The sequence below is a fragment of the Gambusia affinis genome, linkage group LG15 (genome assembly GCF_019740435.1).
Source record: "Gambusia affinis linkage group LG15, SWU_Gaff_1.0, whole genome shotgun sequence".
Lineage (NCBI taxonomy): Eukaryota > Metazoa > Chordata > Actinopteri > Cyprinodontiformes > Poeciliidae > Gambusia > Gambusia affinis.
Window position 1 is genome coordinate 1,182,599 of NC_057882.1, and position 20,074 is coordinate 1,202,672.

At 37.1% G+C, this 20,074-nt stretch overlaps 2 protein-coding genes across 6 annotated transcripts; both read right to left on the bottom strand.

Annotated features, from left to right (window-relative positions):
* Window positions 1-3,087: 3,087 nt before the first annotated feature.
* uimc1 (ubiquitin interaction motif containing 1) lies at window positions 3,088-16,157 on the bottom strand. Of its 5 annotated transcripts, none has more exons than XM_044141597.1 (24): window positions 16,062-16,157; window positions 15,673-15,759; window positions 13,486-13,604; window positions 13,288-13,372; window positions 12,936-13,054; window positions 10,836-10,974; window positions 10,583-10,749; window positions 10,344-10,474; window positions 9,887-10,241; window positions 9,136-9,193; window positions 8,952-9,052; window positions 8,730-8,854; window positions 7,681-7,864; window positions 7,387-7,491; window positions 6,456-6,511; window positions 6,100-6,260; window positions 5,944-6,005; window positions 5,719-5,818; window positions 5,304-5,609; window positions 5,046-5,127; window positions 4,777-4,873; window positions 4,633-4,681; window positions 4,368-4,401; window positions 3,088-3,449 (listed from the first exon to the last, which is right to left on the bottom strand). In XM_044141597.1, exons 2-24 carry the CDS (start codon window positions 15,710-15,712, stop codon window positions 3,281-3,283), a joined length of 2,844 nt encoding a protein of 947 aa, XP_043997532.1. In that variant the 5' UTR covers window positions 15,713-15,759; window positions 16,062-16,157; the 3' UTR covers window positions 3,088-3,280. The 5 variants fall into 5 exon arrangements, with proteins under 5 accessions (XP_043997532.1, XP_043997531.1, XP_043997529.1 ...); XM_044141596.1 differs by having other exon boundaries at window positions 5,926-6,005; XM_044141594.1 differs by having other exon boundaries at window positions 5,926-6,005; window positions 8,952-9,049; window positions 9,887-10,474.
* Window positions 16,158-18,166: 2,009 nt separating this feature from the next.
* LOC122845278 (gap junction beta-7 protein-like) lies at window positions 18,167-19,295 on the bottom strand (the record flags this gene model as incomplete). The annotated part of the gene is made up of 1 exon (XM_044141485.1): window positions 18,167-19,295. A coding segment is annotated over one exon (564 nt), but the record flags the coding sequence as incomplete, so codon positions are not given.
* Window positions 19,296-20,074: the final 779 nt, after the last annotated feature.

The following is a 20,074-nucleotide window of genomic DNA, read 5'->3' on the forward strand; positions in this document are numbered from 1 at the left end:
AAATGAATTTCTAAGGAAGAAGAAACAGCAAAGAGGAAAAACTCACCTTTGTGTCCTGCAATGCACTGCTCCAACTTTAAGGATGTGTCTTCCTTTATATAGTATAAGGTGAGCGCTGATTGACAGGTTTACACCAATTTCCTTTTCATCACTATGAGAGGCTGATGATGTTGCAATGTTAAGATCCAAATGTCTGATATTTGAAACCATTGGTGTAGATGTCTTCTACTATTCAAAATCACTTCCCAAAACATACATGACTAGTGATTCTCTATTTAAGTGACCTCTGACCTCCTTCTTGTTCATCCCAACCATAATTTCTTCTGATTTTGGAACCATTGATAAGTTTACCTGCAAACCCTTGAGTTTTTGCTAGTTTTTTGTTTTGGTTTTTTCAATTTAATTTGCATGATGCTCCTCAAAGCTGATGAATTTATTTGTCACCTGCTTTTAAAAGAAAAGGGGAAAAAATTATTCTGAATGTAAGGCAAAATATTGGACTTTCTTAAATTGTGTAAAAGTTTCTACTCTTATGCCCACTATAATTTGGAAATTGAGATTTAAAATTATAGATTAAAATTTAGATCATAAGATTATTTTCCTTAATAATAAAGGATTTATCTTACTCTTTCTGCTTAAAGTATTAAACAGCTGAAAACAACAAAGTCAAGGCAGTTGGTTGCAAGCCTTAGGCAATTCAGCAGATATCCATCGAAACAAAGTACAGATCCTTGTTTCGATTATCTTCAGTTAGAGAATGTCGACACACACATTCAGAAAGTGCTGTCAAAGTGCCAGATTTACCAGAGGGGCAAACATTCCCGAAATAATCATGCGTGATAGAAAGTTGAGAACATCGTTTCCGTGAGCACCACTCACTAACTGAATGTAAAGGTGAAAGGTGTGACTTCCTCACAATGATTCAAAAAACAAAAAACAACTCTACTACTTTACTATATATATATATATTATATATATATATTATATATATATATATATATATATATATATATATATATATATATATTACTCGTCAATGACTAGTTGTATATATATATATATATATATATATATATATATATATATATATATATATATATATATATATATATATATATATATATATATATATATATATATATATATATATATATATATATATATATATATATATATATATATATATATATATATATATATATATATATATATATATAATATATATATATATATATATATATATATATATATATATATATATATATATATATATATATATATATATATATATATATATATATATATATATATATATATATATATATATATATTCTGCAACAATACTTATGCTAATAATGTAATTAACAAAATAGCAATAAAATGACAACAGGCTCAGGTGTGAAAGAAGTAAATGAAAAATAAATATCTCGTTCTTTCGTTCACGACCCACATCTCATCACCATAGTTGATGTGTGTTGCAACAGGTAACCAGAGCTTCTGCTTTTGACCCAGTTCTCTGTTTGTTATGACAGACCCGTACAGCGCCAGCTTCACGGTACGTTGCACTAAATTCCCGAAAGGGGTGTCGTGACAAATGGTGCAAAAGTCAAGCACACAGTGTGTCTTGTAAGACAGGATTTGTGAGTCATATTAGTAGTTTCTTTCTTGCATTCACTGATGTCTCTGTGTTAAAGAATGAATATTTTTATTTAAAAAAAATGTATCTGTGTGACAGAGTTCATACAAGTTTATACAATAACTCTGGAATTAATGAAGCAAAAAATATCAAAGCAGTGCAGTGTACACAGCACTGCAGAATCTGTGGAGTGTAACAGGAGTTCTGTGTTTGTGAGTCATAAAGAAATATTCAACTTGTTTTTTTTCTCACATTGGTGTGGATTTGTTTTCACCTTGGCTCTTGGATCAGGCCACAATGTAAGATTTGCTAAAATTGTGACTCAAGAATAGTTTGTGTCAGAATTTGAAGAGGTATAATTGCTGGCCTGTAAATGTGAAAGACAAAAAAAATCAGTTTCACAGTTTCTCCTTGCTGGCTTTGATTATGGATTACTTTTGTTTGACTCTGGATTTTTGCATTTTTGTAAGTTTGCTTTTTTTCATCATCTTTTCATTAGATCTCCAAAATCACCTGCTGTCTCGTCATCTCTGCACTCGGGTCCACTTTCAAAACACGCAACACGGCAATAATGGACCAAGGCCTGTCCTTTAATAAGCATTACATTATAAGTGTTTTCAAGCTTGTAATCAGTTAGTTTGCCCTTTAAAGGACAAAACTGCCAATGACAGCTCACTCAGTAGGTCACCCAGTACCTAGCTTGGGCAGCATTAAGAACATGGAGGAAACCAGATGATGTCATCAGCGACTCTGGATCACAGATGCCATCTGGTATTGGTGTTTCTTCGTGGCATGTGCATTAACTGTGGTGGAAGTCAGAACAGGCAGCGACGATGAGAAATTATTACTTACTCCAAGTTTATTGCTGTAAGTATCGTTGTATTATATTTTGAAGAAATATGAAGTTTCTAACTCTTTCGAAACTTTTTGTTGTACGTGTTTTCATCCTTATTTTTATTCATCTTACCTTAGGAATAATTATTTTTAAGTTGTTTCAAGAAAAAAAAAAAGAGAGGAATTGTGGAATAAAATAATTATTCAGTGTGTTTACTTTTATCAGATAGTTGATTAAATCATTTAACGGTGTATATAGTCTTATATTTTACTTGTGTATTTTCCTGTTGAGCTGGCTGCGTCTCTCTGCAGGGAGCAGAACGGAAACTACATCTCTCTTCAAGAAGAGGTTGAAACAGTAAGCGGCGCTTAACCAAACTCCACAGAGACAGCCAGAGGTATTGCTTGCTCCACTTTGTCAGTGTTGGAGCTATTTATTCTTCATTTCTTTTTCCATTTGAATTTTGTTAGTTAATTCTTAAATTTATATTATTATTATTATTATTATTATTATATTATACTACAGTTCAACTGTTATTCACAGAAAATCAATCTTTATTTTGAAGCAGATGAGTTTGCTTGATTAAAAGACATTAAATGTAAATAAAAAGCAGAACTACAGCAACATAACAGGAATGTTTATACAAAGGAGGAGGTAGTTTGACAATAGTGGTTTCAACAGAGTCAAAGACAGCTTCCTCTCGAGTGCCCAGTTTGTTTGCTTTTTTAAATAAAACATCTTGAAGAAGGCTCCATCACAACCCTGGCAGCCTAGTGACAGTTAAGGGTTCTGACTCATTCTTCATGACGTCATCTCCGTCTTTGACTCGGCTTCTTGGGTCGCTGCTGTTTCCTGAAGTCAATAAGGCATCCAGTGGCCTCAGAGATGGGAGTGAAGGATCTGATGGGAGAGTTACTGATTCTGTACGCTGAAACCTCCTCATCCTCATCATCATCGTCCCGCAGATCGATAACTGCTCTGAAAATCAGGCACACACACACACACAGAGCTGTTGGACTCCAAACCAACCAGGCAGAAAAAAAGATGCAAAACCAGTTATGTCAAGATATGACAGACAATTAAAAATGTCAACAGAACACATGAATGAATTAATGTACAATATTGCAGGGCTGAAACTAATGATTATTTTAGTAATGGATCATTCTGATGATTAATTGGATTAAAAAATTGCTGCATTCTGCAGATTTTTCATTTCAGCAATTCAGACTTTTTAATACAATATTAGAAATACAGTAAGAGGTGCAAATGAACAATTCAATTCCTTTTTAAATAAGAAAATAAATATTTTATTGCCTAAAATATAATAACAGTTTCTTTAGTAAACTCTTGATCATTTGAAGCAAAGCTAAACATAAACGTGAAAAACTTGGCTCTTTCTGCTCGACTTAATGTCAAGACTGATATGTTGATTATTTTTTGGATTAACCGGTTAAAAATTGAATTGCAAAAGGAGCTTAGTAGGATTTATTTTACTAATTGGAACTAGGAGAAACTAAATCTGACACTTGCTGAGTTCTGGGTAGAACACGTTTAGAGAAAAAGAAAAGATTAATTGATTACCAGATTAGTTGATGATCATTTCAACAATTTTTTCATCACGATTAATCAGATTAATCGTTTCAGCCCTACAATACTGACACGTAAAAATATTACAAAATAGAAAATCTGTATGTGCTCTGCAAGAACTTCAAGACCCTACAAAGGCCTTGTGTTAAAACAAACAAAAAAAACCTCTGAGCTCAGCTAAAAAGCATGAGACAAAAAAGTAAAAAAAAAACAAACGAAAAACAACAACATCAAAACTTGAGAAATTAAGAACCCAAGCACATGTAATATGCAGAAGAAAGTTTAGTAGTTCTGTGAAATAAATCTTACTCAGGTTGGGGTTTGGATCCAGATGGTTCAGCACCTGAGAAAACAGTTAAACATCAAACCTGAGTTTGTTTCTGAGGAAAAAAAATCCATCATAACGGTGAAGATTGCAAGAAGACCCAAAATCAGAGATAATTAGAGATACTTCAACTCGTCTGACAGGGAGTTCTGAATATTGATTTTTGGTTTCCCTGCAGTAAACTTAAGACCAAAACCAGAGAAAGGTGTTACCAAACAGGATTCAAATGTAGTTTTGTTTACCACTGACCTGAATCCCCGCTTTCTGTTTTCTCCAGAGCCGACAACAAATTTTCCTTCTGATGTGTACAGACAAAGGAGCAAATTAAACAGTTGTTTTTCACCACAGGATTTAAATGTGTAAATAAAGCCGGTTTTTTCAGGTTACTCCTACCCTGCTCACTGTCCCACGCTGAAGGCAGAGCTCTGTATGTCGGCTGTAATCTCTTAGAGAAACAGATTTCTGACAGATGTAGCATTTCTCCTGGTTCCTGTGGAGCAAAGAACAAGATTTACTGAGCTTTTAAAAGGCAAAGTGATACTAATGAGACCAATTTCATATGGCTTGGATTATACAATCACAACATAGAGAAAAAAATGACAAGGTGTCAGATAATGTAGTTTGGAAAAGACTCTGCTAATCTGATTGTGGTTTCTAGAGACCTGAAAATATCAGAGGGTTGGGTGGTTTCCTCCGACACCACCTCTGTTCTCTTCATTCTTTTCCTACGAGGTTTCAGTAAATCTGTCAACAAGGAAAAAACGTCAGCACAACAAACCAGGAAAACAGGAAATCCTTTGCATTAGGTTCTGTGCTGGTCAAAGTTTATGTTGTAACTGTGATAATTTCCAATTGACTTTTAATCAAACAAACTAATTGTAAAATTAGTTAATGTTCCCAAGGACTAATCTCTACACTACCTTGAAAACCTTGACTTTCAGGTGTCCTCTGGTCGACCACGGCCACCTCTCCATCACAGTACGCCGCATGCATTTCAATCTCACTCACAGGAAACGATCCCTGACAGATGGGGCAGTCGACAGAGGCTTCAGGGCTGTGAGGAATGACGGCCGCTTCCAGTTCAGGACATTCTGATCTTTGAAGACTTCGGTCCTCCATCTTCTCCACCTCTGGATCATTTCTGCTCTTGACTTTCTTTACCCTGCGTGCAGTCTGTCCACCGGCATCTTCACCGCGGCCTGAGACGTTTTCCTCCATTTTTGAGTCTGTTGTGAATAAAACAAATCACACATAAACTAACCTACAGCAGTTAATTTATAGAATGACAATGAAACTCAAAAGGTTTAGTATGTTTGCTTTTCTGTTTTATTTTACTTTTCAAATTTGGCTCTGGCTCCTGAGACTCGTCTCTGATCGGAGAATCATCTCTGAGGATCATCTTGATCTCAGGCAGCTCAGGATCTTTCTGTGAAGGCTGTGAGGAGATAAAATAAATACATCGCAGGTTGCTTTTTTATCATTATGCATTAAGCCTTAAAAGGATTCCTGACCAGAACTTTGAAATAGAGTAATATTATTTACTTCCAGCAGGGGGCTGACCTGTGTTTCAGCATCAACATCCAAGCTCAGGTCTTTAGTGCTGTCGTCACTCAGTTGAGTTTCTGTTTGTTTCAAACAGGAGAAATTTGTTCAAGTCAGCAGCTCAGATATGAGAGGAAACCTGAGAGCTAAAGTCATAACAGTAAACTACTTCACCTGGACAAACCTCACAGTCATCAGTGTCCATCTGCACTTCATCACTCTCCTTGTTCCCCTCTTCCTCTTTTTCTTGCTGCTCCTCTTCTTCATCTTTTCTCTCCTCTGGAAGAAAATCAGCAGCTTCGCTCCTTTTGCTGCCTCTCAGTCTTAGACCTCTCCTGATAAACAGGAAACAACCAATCAGAGTGACAAAGATCCAGATTCTCAGATGACAATTAAAAATATTTTTTATAGTTTTGTTGTTGTTTTTTTGTCAGGTGAGAATTTTGGAGTGTGAAATTCACATGGGCTTGGATTGAATACATTTCATCGCTAGACGTTCTTTCTTAAAGAGTTTCAAGATTTTGTTTTACCTTCGAGAAACACAAGGCTGAGGTGATCCAGCTGATGCTTCAGGGGACATGGACCTCTGAGGAAAAAAAACATTAAAATAAGAGCAGACCAACATCCCCAACTACATTAATAACTGCTTTGACTTTTGTTTCTACATGGCAAATCATTCATTGTAGATGTAGCAGAGTAACAGAAAACTGATGACCGATTCTGTTTAACTGAGTCAAGGGAAATGAACAACAGCACTAAGGAGTTTAGTCAACATCATTATTTGATGATCTGCAGTACGCAACTTTTCTAAAAAATATATTTTTGACATATTTGTTGAAACTGTCACTATGTCACAGACATGGTTCAGAAAAATAAAAGTTTCAGTTCATTTCTTGTGATGATGTTGGGAATTTGTTTCATATTCAAGAAATCATGGCTCAGAATGATTGGAATAATTTGAAGGTTTTAGTTGTCATATGCTGAAGATGAAATACCCTTAAAGTGCTCTATTTCCAACAAGATGACGGCACTGAACACCACAAAGTGAGCAGTATCACCAGAGCAACAAATGGTCAAAGAGAAAAAATGCTGTTTCTCTGGCAACACTAAGAGACTCAGAGGATTTGTGAATATAGTTTTGAGCTGGAATGGCTGTTTACAGGCATCAGAAGCTGGTCGACAGGAAATAAACGGTTCAACAATTCCCAGATGCAGCTGAATAATTCATGTTCCTCAACCCCTGTGGAGTGAAAACAACTTTAATAAACTTCTGATTTGGAATAGAGCCGAGGTGTTTCTAATTTCTAATTTAAAAAAAAACCAAAAAAAAACAACAATGGAGTTATTATGAACAGTGTATATGAAAATAAATAACCAACTTAGATACTGTTTGGAGGAAGTGGGCATACAGGGATGTTTGATGTATATTTTATGATGTTAGGCTGTTTTAATTTGGCTGACCTGTGGCTCCGGCTGGATGGCCTCCCCCCACTCAGCCTTCCTCAGCAGACCCCTTTGAGCCTCTTTCAGACTCTTCTCATAAACCTCCATCTGAGCCACAATCACCTTAGGAAAACATGAGTTGTTCAGCATCTTTGAGATTTAACACTTATGCTAATATTAGAATTTTAAATATTATTCATTTTGATAATTAATGAGCTTATTATCTGGATATAAAAAATTAGGAATAATCAAGTAATTCAAATTTGTCTAAAATTTAAATACTGTGTTTGACCAACTGACAATCAGATTCACCTTGGTGTACGTGTCTGGGTCCAGGCCTCTTGGACAGAAAGGAACCCCCCAGTAGTAGTGGATGGTCCGTCTGTCTGAAGGCTCCCCACGCTGGGGCGACGCCCTGCAGACCTCCTCCTGCCCGCTCACAGGATGCAGCAGACAGGAGGTGGGAAGCTGTGATGAACATTTCTGGGGTTTCAGGCTGGAAACAGAAAGACCAGAGATGTTTGTGTTTCAATTATAAGCCAAATGGCTCCAGATTTTGGAAGTTTACAGGGAGAATCAATCAGTTATGAAGTTATGATAGAAAATATTATCTAAAATGGGCATCAATCATAAACCTAAAAGCTGCGGGCTTATTTATAGGGATATTTAAATGAAGCTGCTTGTTTATTTTCTTTCAAGTGACTTGAAATTTCAGGTATTAGCATGTCAGTATAAGCCCTCATCTATACCAATTCTATGCCATGAACCATCTCTATAAGATTGTTTTCATCTAAAAGGCTTTAAGTTTGCTGTAAACAATTTTCTCTAGATTATCAGAGAAAAAAAACTTGGGAAGATGACTAAAAATTACATAGCAAAAAGCTACGTTATTTTAGAAGATTGAGGAAACGCCATAAAGAAACTAATTTAGGTTAAACATTTTCAACAGTGAACGCTGAATGTGAATTATTCTGGATTTTTTTTTTCTTGGCAATCTTAAATTTAGAATAAATTTTGTAAAAAGGTGAAGTTGCATAATAGTTTCTATGAGTCAGCACTAGGTCAAGACGCCCTCTGCTGGACAGCAGGGGAGTAATACAGGATTACTGTGGGTTTAAAACTGAAACTCAAACTGTACTTTGTATATTTCTATACACAGTGTGCTGTCACAGATTATGTTTCAAGTTTATTAGTCATAAATTATTTATGCAAAATGATTTAATGTTTACTATTAAAAACATGGAGTACTATACATTTTTATTTATTTTCTGATCACCTGCATGCACAAAATAAAAAAATAAAATAAAAAATGTTTCTTACAGTTATTAGAAAACTTAAATTTATATGTAAAGTTGATGTACCTGCAGTCTGGCCCGGACTGTTCTTGGGAAGCCGCCAATACATGATTCGGGGATGATCTCAACTGGTTGTCTGCTGGAACAGCAGCTTTCTCCTCAGGGAAGACTGGGCTGGGAGAACCAACGGGCTGCAGCAGAACACACACACAAGGAGGAGGACAAAGGTTCAACACCGAAAACACAACATAACCATCAAAAACAGCTTTAATCTGAATGTTTACGCACCGTAAGGTCATCTTCCTCCTGTTCTGACCAGATTAGCGTCATGTCGCTTGTCAGCTCTGTCTCTGCAGAGGTCCAGCCTTCGCAGTTTTCATTCACCTCTTCTAATGGTTAATAGTTACCGAAACACTGCAAGTCAATTGCTGATCGCACATTTCATTTTTTAATGTGCGACCTTACTTCATACCTGACTTCGGCGAATGTCTGTTGCACTCGGCAGTTGGGCAGCCGCCAGACTTTATGTCCTTTAGATAAAAAAGGAAGGAAACCAGAAGCAGTTTAAGTGGAATAGGTTGTGACTGATGTGGAGTAATAACAAAAAATAATAAGCAACTGTTTCTTGCAGTCTAGTTGAAAAGAGTTTCACAATATTTGCTTAAATATTGTTGAGCATCCCAAAGCAGCTGCTCTAAACGTACAGAAACTATACATGGGGCATTGTGTTGGCCTCTTTACACCACACATCAGATTTGTTTGATTTAACTCCTGCAGCTGTTCCATTGACAAACATGTTAAATTTTCTATGGAGATCCTAGTAATAATCACAATTTCTTTAAAAAAGGAGACAGGAGAGAGTAATTAGACTATCAGGAATCTCAGCTCTGGCCCTTCCAGAAAAGGTTCATCCCATACAGGAAGATTAGGATTCAAATTCAATTCAAAAATACTTTATTGATCCCAAAGGGAAATGAAATGTTGCTGTAACTCAAATATCTTCAAAAAGAAAGATTTCCAATAGCGGTCAGTTAGGAACCACTCTGAAGAGGCCTCTGACTGAAGACTAAACAGGAAAAAGATGAGCATCTCTTATGTTACAATGTCACTGCATGATGGTAGTTTTAATACATATGTAAAAAAACATATTTTGTGAAAGATATATACATCATGCAACTTTTAGCAGTTTTATTTAACCTGGAATCATTGTAAAACCAGCTGACCTTCCTGCAGCCTGAAGGACTCTGGTCACGGTCAGAAGCTCGGAGCTGCTGGTCAGTCCTCAGCAGTTCATCGGGGCTTGTTGACCGTTCATCTCTCAGCTCCACCTGTCCTCGACGGGGGTCTTTACGGAATGAAGACTGTCCTGAAGGGTTTTTATGGAACACAGGGCTCTGGGGGGAGCCAGACCTCACAGTGGGACTTGAACTCTCCTGAGAGGAGAAGCTGAGCTCTGTATTTTCACAGGCAGGATGATGAGAGCAGTCAGCAGTCCTGCCAAAAACTGGACTTTTAACAAACGTGGGGCTCTGCTCCAGGTGTCTTTCACTGCCCATGTCATCTCCTGGGAACACAGGACTTTTGGGACAGAATATGGGGTTACTCTGGGGGAACACGGGGCTTCTGGGCTGAGCAGATTTTTGAGTGGAAATCAAACTGTCCTGAGAACACAAGACAAACCCAGAGCTCTTGCAGGTTTCCACTAGATTCAGGTTGAGGCGATTGACATGAACATCCAATCTGCAGCCGGTCAGCGGGAAGACTGGAGACATCTGGAGCTGGGAGTCTTCAATATCCATTGAGTCGGAGCTCTGCTTCCCGAACAGGAGAAAGCATGTAAATTATCACTTTTCTTTGGATTCTTTACTGATTCTAAAGTGTGAATGGAAAGAAAAAAAGATGGTGAAACTGTAATGGACCTGCGGAGAGTCCAGATGAGTGGAGAACGATTCTGTGATACTGGAGGAATTCTGAGAGGAAACTTTCTGAGTCTGTGACAAATCAGGCTTTTCCATTAGAGGACTCCCAGCTTGTTTTCTCCTCTTTTTTCTCCTGGTAATAATTTCATCTCCTGGTCTAACAGCTCCTGGAAAAAAACAACACAATTGACCAATCAGCAGCTTTTTTTATACAGAAGGAATAACTACAGGAGGAAGAAATCCTCAGACACACCTGAGTTCATGCCACCCTCCTCTGGCATCCTCTCCCCGTTAGAGTATGAGAGTTTTCGTCGAGAGCCGGTGCTCTGGGGGACGCCGTCAAGCAGATGCTTATTTGGAGACTTCAGACCAGGTTGTGTCTGGTTGACCATCTATGAGGGAGAAAAGCTTTTTTGATTAAAGCTGCAAATGTTAAGGTCTACTCTCCCGATGATTCCTCTCATTGGGATCATTTCTGGTTCTCTGTGCAGGTTTTGGTCTAAGTTCATACTTTTCAAGCTTCACCTCTGAACAGGAAGATATTTAAAAGTGAGGTGGAACATGTGAGATCCAATTAGGCCTGTCACGATAGCAAATTTTGCTGAGCGATTAATTGTCTCAGAAAACTATTGCGATAGACGATAGTATTGTTTGAAGACCTTTGTACACTGATTTAATGGAAATGACATAATAATGTATGCGATTTGGAAGATAGTGTATCAATCTGCCAAAGATAGATACACTTTATTTTCAAAAGAACAGTTCACACCTACATTTTCCCCTTATGACAATCTTAGAACTTTGGGCGTTCTAAGATTGTCGCTTGTGATTTTATAACCTATTATCCTGTAGTGTGTGGTGTGTTACGGTAGATCCTCGTCGATATAAATCAGGGGTTTCCCCGACTGGGAGCGTTAACGCAGCCTGTTGAATGTGACAGGTAGCCAATCAGAAAGCCGGATTCTCCTCCTGCTTTCTGAGGGGAAATTACATAAGGGAATCCCAAACAGCTGACACGGTGCAACCCGAATTCCAGCGGACATTGGAGATGATATGTGGAAACAACATTAACGTTTATAAAACATTTCATTCAAAGAATATAGAAATGACAAGAGGAGGAGTTGGAGCAAAATTGCTAGCAGTTGATGAACCCGGTAACCTTTCAGCTGTTCTACGTTAACATGACATAAATAGATTCTAATGATTTTCATTCAGTCAGGACATTATGCTGACACTAGAGCCACATGCATTGCAGGTAGATTGTAGTAAAGCATTGATTAATGCCTAGTTTTAAAATCAGTCAACTGGACTTGTAGCCATTAGTTTGTGTCTATTGTTGGACACCACACGGCACGATCTAACCTTATCGATCCATTATACCTAGGATTTCTGTCGGCTAATGTATGATCTCTCAGGTTTTGAAAATGGACCGACAATCGACTCTCTAAGATCATGTAGTGTGCGCTGGGCATTACACTAAGGAAATGAGGAAGGGAGGGTCAGTGGAGAGCAGCGGAGTTGAGCCTTTTTTCATTCAGTGTCCTCAACACTGAATGAAAAGGCTGGAAGAGACGATAAAGGCGATAATTAAAATGACGTTGATAGTTTTAATTTATTGTTCGATTAATTCATTTATCGTTTATCGTGACAGGCCTAGATCCAATGTGATGAAAGTATTTCAACAAGAGAGAACAGATTTCTCCCTGTATTTACAGTACAGACCAAAAGTTTGGACACACCTTCTCTTTGAATTCAATGAGAAAGTGTGTCCAAACTTTTGGTCTGTACTGTAAATATGAAAACACTGAGATTTACACAGAGAAAAGGTGGTTTAGTAAAAATCATGGATTATTTTCACTATTTGTCCAGGTATCAGAGGTTCTGCTGGTTTCACCAACTCAAATTTAAGACTTTTAAAGACCACTGTGAATGGTCACAGCAATTTATAAACTTTTCCCAGCTGATGATAAATTTGCACTTACCCATGATGCAAAAATGCTAGCTAGCAAGCATAAGTATATTAACCCACCTGCCTCACAGAACACAATGAAGATGTCTGAGTGCAATTCACTTTGCTTTGATAGAAAAATCCCGCGAGAAAAAAAATACATTGAATATACGAGACGAACTAGTCCTGTCAAGACAAAACAGACAACTTACTTTATTAAAATAAAGTTAAGACATTTCAAAACCTTATTCCAGATAAATTAATTTAAGGTTTTTTAGGGAAGTGTGGATACCCTGGATGTGCTAACTTTATTCTTCTCTTATCTTACCTGAATTAAAGCCCAGACAACTCATAAATCTGTTTCGACAGGTTTTCTGCAGAAAATAATGTCAAATCTGAACTCACGCTCTCCTGAATGGCCTTCATCACATTCTCATCCTCCTGCTGCTGTCTCAGTGCTGTGTTGCTGGCTTCCTGTTTGCTGAGTTGTAGCGCCAGGTCCATCTCCTCATCCTCAGTCATCTCTGAGCAGCAAACAGACAAAACCAACAGAATTGACCTAAACAAATCCGAAGCACTGGGCCAAGAGTGTTTGAGTACCAAGAGTACATAAAAACGTTTTCTATGGGTTAGAAAATACAGAAGCAGGAATGCATTTGAAAGAGCAAGCTTTTGAAAGAATAAGTTCCAATGTTTTGAAACATTCTCCAGTGATTAACAGCCTGCGACAGGAAACAATGACTATTCGTTTATCCACCTTTTTGTCTGGAGTGGTTCTTCCTCTCCCTTCGCCGTTTCTCTCGTGCTAATGATGTTGACCGAAGCAAAGACGAGAGGTCATCCTGAAAAACAGATTCCAAACCACAGATGGATTAAGCTGATTAAGCTGAACCTAAAACATGTTTTAGGTTCAGTTTTTAATTAAACTATAAGTTTTGATTTTAAACATATTTACCTTGCTTTCTGCGTCGGTAGAAGCTATGTCCTCCTGGGTGTTTTCATCCTGTTGGCTATCAGAGGAAATGCTCTGGGCCAGCTTCTTCCTCAGAGCCATCCTGCTCTGCTGCTGAGTCGCTGTGACAAGAAGAAAAATGACATTTGAGAGTTTCTACAAACTGAATATCAAAAGTATTCACCTTCTTGGAAGTTTTACCCTTTACAAATCAATCAAAACCAACAATGTGGCTTTTGACAAAGAAAATAGACAAAAACAACTCTTAAATGTGAAAACTGTTTTCAACTAAATAATGACTATAAAATATATTTAACATGGGTGCTGTGGTGACACAGGGGTAAGGCAAAACCCACAAACCCACTTCAGTCTTCAGCCTGATGACCTTTGCTGTCTGCCCCCCTCTCTCATTACGCACTTTATTGTTTAACCACTCTCAAATAAAGGTCACTGGAGCTAATAAAAACTTTAAAAAATAAATTACATAAAACAAGTGATCATAAAAATAAATAAAAAATAAAAAAATGCAACTCCTGTTCTAGTCAAAATTAAGAAAACAAGTATTTTTTTAAGCCTGTTGAAATAAGCAATTAATCAGATGATTAATTAAAATTAACTCAATAATTTCCATTCTGATGAATAATATTTTAGACTGCCTATAAAACCTCTAAAAAGAGGCAGACGTCGCATGCTGGCTGACTCAATCTAAAGGAGCAACATCTCTATTGGATAACTGTTCCTAATTTTCTTTCAGGCAAGAGACAACCACAATCTAGAGCAGGCATCCTCTTGCCTGAAATTAAAGATGTTTTTAGTATATTGTTCCTCTGCAATGTTTTGAAAATAACTACTTTTATTTTATTTCTTAGGATTCAGGACAAAGAAAACACATCAAGTCTTTCCAAGTTTAAAAGTATAAGTCTCTCAGTAGAAATACGCCAACTGAGGCTCTTCTATATTTAGATAAGATGACAAATCACATATTGTAGCAGTTTAATGACATCAAAGTACTAAAAAGCAAACATCTATTATGTACCATCAGTGATATTTTGTTGTTGAACTTCTAAGCAGATGTTTAGAGATGCTAAAAAATATTTCCTACTGACTTAATACATAAAATCTTTGCTAATTTTTTATCAAAGGTACTAAAAACTACTTGATCACAAAAGAGCTTTATGTATCCAGTATCTCTGTATTTGGGTCATGATCCACAACTGTGTAAGGATAGACAGATCAGTTAAACTGCAATCAAATGAGTTCAGGAGATGCTTGTACTAAAGCAGGGTGATGTTAGATTTATTTTACTTTCATACTTGAAAAATCATTGAAAATTAATTAACTCAAGCAATTTGCTTCAGCAACTACAACTCATTTTGTATAGATTCATCACACTCAGACATACCGTGATATCTTTTAAGTGTTTTGCTTTGTCATTAATTTTTATGATTAAGGCTTTCAGCCAATTAAACTCAAACTTTTGATTCCCAGTACTAAATAAGACAAGTAAAAAATATTGTAATTGAGAAATATTTTCATTACTGACTCATAAGAAGGAAAAAAAAAACTTGTTCAGATGTCCCCATGCTGACAAAATACCTGATTCAAATGAGTGGCTGATTTAAAGAGCATCTGCAACACTTGAAATACAGCCAGTGCTGAAATGGTCATTTAAATCAGTTGTGCTTGGAACCAGGATTGAAAACATTGGTTGAAACAAAGATGGCAGACTTCAGAAAAGCAAAGCAAATGAGGTGGATTAGCAGTGCTTGCATCATCCAGGTCATATTCCTGTGAAGTTTCATCTCCAATGTCCAGAAAGTGAGCTGTTGGCATGTCATGAAAGTCATAAGATTGTCATGCAGTCTTCAGTCAGAAGCCTGTTAAGATTTCCTACAAGATTAACTGCTACTGGATAACTTTCTTTCTCACACCATCTTTGAATGTACTTGGGTGATACGAGTTGCATTTTATTTCCCTTTCTAAAGTATTTTGAATTGAATTGAATCAGTTACTGTACAACAAATCTATATATTGGTTTTCATATTTTCAACTGAATCACTGGATTTAACTTTTCCCTAATGTTAAGATTTGTTGCAGTGGATAGGTATGTTGAAACGGTAAAGGTGAATCCAGACCAACCGCTTCTTTCCCTCGATTTTTTTTATGTTATATTGTCACAGCAGCTGTTACCTGACGACGGCGATGAAGAGTGTCTTCCTCTTCCTCTCATCTGCGTGTGGGATCATCCAACCCTGAGCGCTGACTGACAGGAAAGGCCTAAAGTAACCAAACAAACGTAATAAATTAATGTTTAAAAAGCACAGTCCCGTTAAGCAGAATAAGGCAGCTGAATGTTAAATGACAGCGCGCGAGGACGACGGATGGTATGGAAACAAACTGAACACACGACACACCAAAAAGCCTCAAATAAAGTTCGTTGGCTCAGTTTCCTGATCAGATAACTATCAAGTTACAGCACAAATTAACTTTTAATTTGTTTTTGTGTGTGTTTTTATTTCAATCTGAAATCTACCAAAGACGACAGCAAAGTACGACAATTTCAGTTTTAAAACACTCACCGCAGGTTTTTTTTATCACTTTCGCGGCGCCATGTTTGTTTCAGTTCACGCTACCACGTGATGTCCACGTAAGACGTATGTCACGCTCCAATCCAAAGTCTCATTTCGTCAAATAACTACTATACACAGCGAAAGACAACACAGTTCTATATTGCGCTTCTTTAGAATTGCATTAAATAATTTTATGTGTGAATACCTTTTTGACTACTTTTTTCTTTTATGGTTTTAGACTCATCTATGGCCAAAAGAGTATTTTAAAAATCCTTTCCTAAAAGAGCGTTTATGACTTTACCCTAAAAGGGGATTCCTTTTTGCAGTAAAGTCATAAGATTTATAAATAACTCTGATTCGAGTCCTACATTACCACAGTGATTTATAAATTTAATTGCAATCATGTTACTGTACTAAAGAACACTATCACGTTTAAATACTGAATCGTATTGTTTTAGAACTTCAGATATTAGAGTCTGTTTTTGTTTTGTTTTTTGTTCATTTTATTCCTAAGCCAGTGGTGGGTTTTGATGCAGACTATGTAGCTCAATGCCCAGAGCACAATTTTATCAAGGGCGGCACAAATACTTAATTAGAAAAAATAACAATAAATCATGGATGTATGTTGTTCCCTTTTTTGAGTTTTATTTTGCTTACTGTAATGTGTTAACACTTAGATTGACCAGGGCTGAAGATGATCATTCTGAACACAGATTCTCAAAATGTTTGGGAATTATTTTGAGAACAATCAATGGATCCACATGTAACAGTGTTTAGGTTTAAGTTGTAGAATCCCACTTGCTTTATATTTATCAGTGCAAAGGGGAAATAGCGCCCCCCTCTCTGTGTGGCTGGTTATATGTTGCTGGCCCCTGCACTCAGTGCCAGTCTGTGAAAGCTGCATGAGAGGTGAGTTGCATTCTTCAGCACACAGTAGAAAAGTGTTAGCAACATAATAAAACATAATTTTTACCAACTTAGACAAATAGTGTATAATGACTGTTTACTAGATGTGTGCCTGGCACCAATTTCTGTACTTTCAGTTTTGTTAATATTGTAAAACACTTCTTGTGCTAAGTAAAAAGCTAACATAACGCTCTGTTGTAGTGTGCTGAGTGAAGCTGAGACGTTGCACTGATGTGAACCCCCAATATGTTCTCATTCAGGTACATCATTTATTATTGTATTCTTCATTGTACATTGTAAATATGAATGTTTTACTGTAATTACGGCCAGTCTGTGAAAGCTGCACGAGAGTGTGCTGAATGAAGCTGAGCCGTTGCACTGATTCTAACCCCCAATATGTTCTCATTCAGGAAATAAACTGCCTGATCACCCAGAAACTCCTTGTCTTCATTAAAAATCTACACAACGCAAAGTTGAGGGGTTACTTGGGCCGGCCTGGTACAGTGGAGTGAAGCAGAACCTGGTTACATTCAGAATAAGAGACTCACCCTCAAGAACCACCAATGATGGTAACTTTGCCTGATGGCAAATTCTCAGCTTGCTCAGCATTTTAGCTGCATGACTGTTGGTCATGTCAATTTCAGCACTTTTTTTGTGTACTTACATTGGTTGGACAGTAGGTGGCAGTGAATGACGTGACACCGTAGACTCCACTTAAACAAATCATTTTCAAATCATTTACTCTTCTTTTTAAAATCACAGTTTCTCTGTTTATAGAATCTCACAGCTTTAAGTCTCAATGATAGAGACACACTCTTATTGGAACATGCTGCTGACCCTTTGGCCTCTAAATGTAGCAGAAACTTAAAGAAAAATAAAGTCTGTTTTTGTAATATTTTTATTTTGGGTTTTTTTTCACGCCCTGGGACATATCAGCTCTCTGTGTTACTGTAAAGCTATTCAGACCTCATTTTAAATTGTCTGGTAAAGAGAAAGCAGAACATGACTTTATTTTTTTATGAGAAAATATAATTTATTTACATAATTTACAATTTATGCATATAGTAAAGCTGTTTAAATAAATCAATCTCAAAGTTATAATCCTAATTCCATCACACCTAAACTTAATGATACATGATGCAATCTCAGAAATCAACTTTATGTAACATTTTACAGATCAAACAAACAAATGTAAGTAAGCTGGAATGTCAAAGGTGGCATTTCCGATCACATATTTTTTGTGATCGGAAATTACATAAAATTTCCAATCACATTCTTTGAAGACAGTTAATAAAGGTCACATTAAAATCTATATAATACTAAAACACTGAAAAAGAAATAAACACTCAAGGATACAAAAAGCTGCCCTGAGGCCCTGAGCAATGAAAACATTAAGCTCTAGTGTTACCTGTTTCTGGACTGTTTGGTGGTGCTGGAAGAACCAAGAGTTTTTAAACAAATTCACTAGACACAACACATATTACTGAAATAGAGAGAAAGAAATCTCAAAGTACAAAACCAGAGCAGTGTACCATCATACAAGCAAGCTGGAACAAAAAAGGATGTTATCTATAAGAGGCAGTTATATTGCTGTGTAACATATTTCCATTCAAGACGTCAACAATTCAACAGATATTTTAATAAGTTTCAATGATTCTCTGAAGAGATTTAAAAAAAAAATTTTATAGATCCAATGATATGTTTAAAAAAACATTTATTGTCGGTTATATTTCAGGCCAAAAAGAGGCTGCATTTGTCTTTGCCCGGTTCCTCTCAGCTCTGCAGAACTGGACTGGCGGGTTTTTTGACTGCATCAGCTGCGGGTTCTGGTGTGGAGACCTTTATGTTTTCAAGCTGCTCAGACGATGTGAATCTTTTGTCAGCTGAAACATGAAGCTGGCTGTTTTTCAAACTCTGCTGCTCCACAGGAACATATCGCCTGCTGAAGTGTCTCCACAACTTCTTCCACACAATGTAAAGGAGCTCTGAGAAGTTGAGAGCTATACACAAAATAGAGGTGCAGCCCATGATGTAGAGGAAAATCTTCTTCTCCATGGCTCGGGCTATGTAGCAGTCTACAGTGTTGGGGCAGGGTTTCTGTGTGCACTGCATGAGGATGGGCACCTCAAAACCACTGTACAAGTAGTAAAAAGCCAGTAAGAACCCCACTTCAAAGCCCGTCTTAAATATCAAACTGAGGACATAGGTACAGAAAAGACCACCATCAATGCTCCCTTTGTCCTTGTAGAACTTTCTCTTGTGCTTGGCCTCCCGGTGCTCCCTGTAGCCCACATGAAGGGCCACCATTAGGGATGGTGTGGACACCATGATGAGGCAGGGTCACCCTGGACAGGGCAACCAGTCTGTCGCAGGGCAACACAGAGACATACAGGACACACAACTATTCACACACACACTTACACCTAGGGAGAATTTAGAGTGACCAATTAACCTGACGGTCATGTTTTTCTTGGACTGTGGGAGGAAGCCGGAGAGAACTCACATATGCACAGGGAGAACATGCAAACTCCATACAGAAAGACCCCGGGCCGGGAATCGAACCAAGGACCTTCTTGCTGCAAGGCAACAGCTCTACCAACTGCGCCACTGTGCAGCCCCTGGTCACATTCAATTAAGCAGGCAATGATCAATTAATTACATATTCCAGAATAGTGGCAGCATGTTGGGTAGCTTGCAATAACATTTTTTGACCCAGGCATTGAATGTTTCATCTGTTTTGGATGCTGTCCAGTCAAAAATATTGTTTTGTCTCACTTTGTTACTTTTGCACAGTTGTTATGATGCACAACCAAGACAATAAGGTACTTTTAAAACTGGAAGCAGCTGATTAGTAACTCAAAAATTCAAGTAATAGCATGATGTTTGTGAAAAGGAGGCATCATGGATTAGAGCAGCCAGACTGTGACAGCTGTCCCTACTGTCACACCGAGACAGTAATGGTAATGGTTTTCAGTTCTTCCTTAATATTACTTTAAATATTAATTAGAGATTAATTTAGATTTTTATCTTTTAAATTGTTTTCATTAGTCAAATAGTTAACTTTCTAGTTAACTAAATTTAGTTAACTTTATTTGTCAGTTCTTTATACTTTTTGT

What these genes read in the sequence shown, in the direction of transcription:
- uimc1 (XM_044141593.1), bottom strand. Translation starts at nt 15,712, where the DNA reads ATGAGAGGAAGAGGAAGACACTCTTCATCGCCGTCGTCAG. An exon ending in CAGCCTTGTGTTTCTCGAAG is followed by an intron (nt 6,261 to 6,455) that starts GTAAAACAAAAT and finishes CCTGTTTATCAG; the next exon opens with GAGAGGTCTAAGACTGAGAG. An exon ending in AACAGAAAGCGGGGATTCAG is followed by an intron (nt 4,402 to 4,632) that starts GTCAGTGGTAAA and finishes CTGTTTTCTCAG; the next exon opens with GTGCTGAACCATCTGGATCC.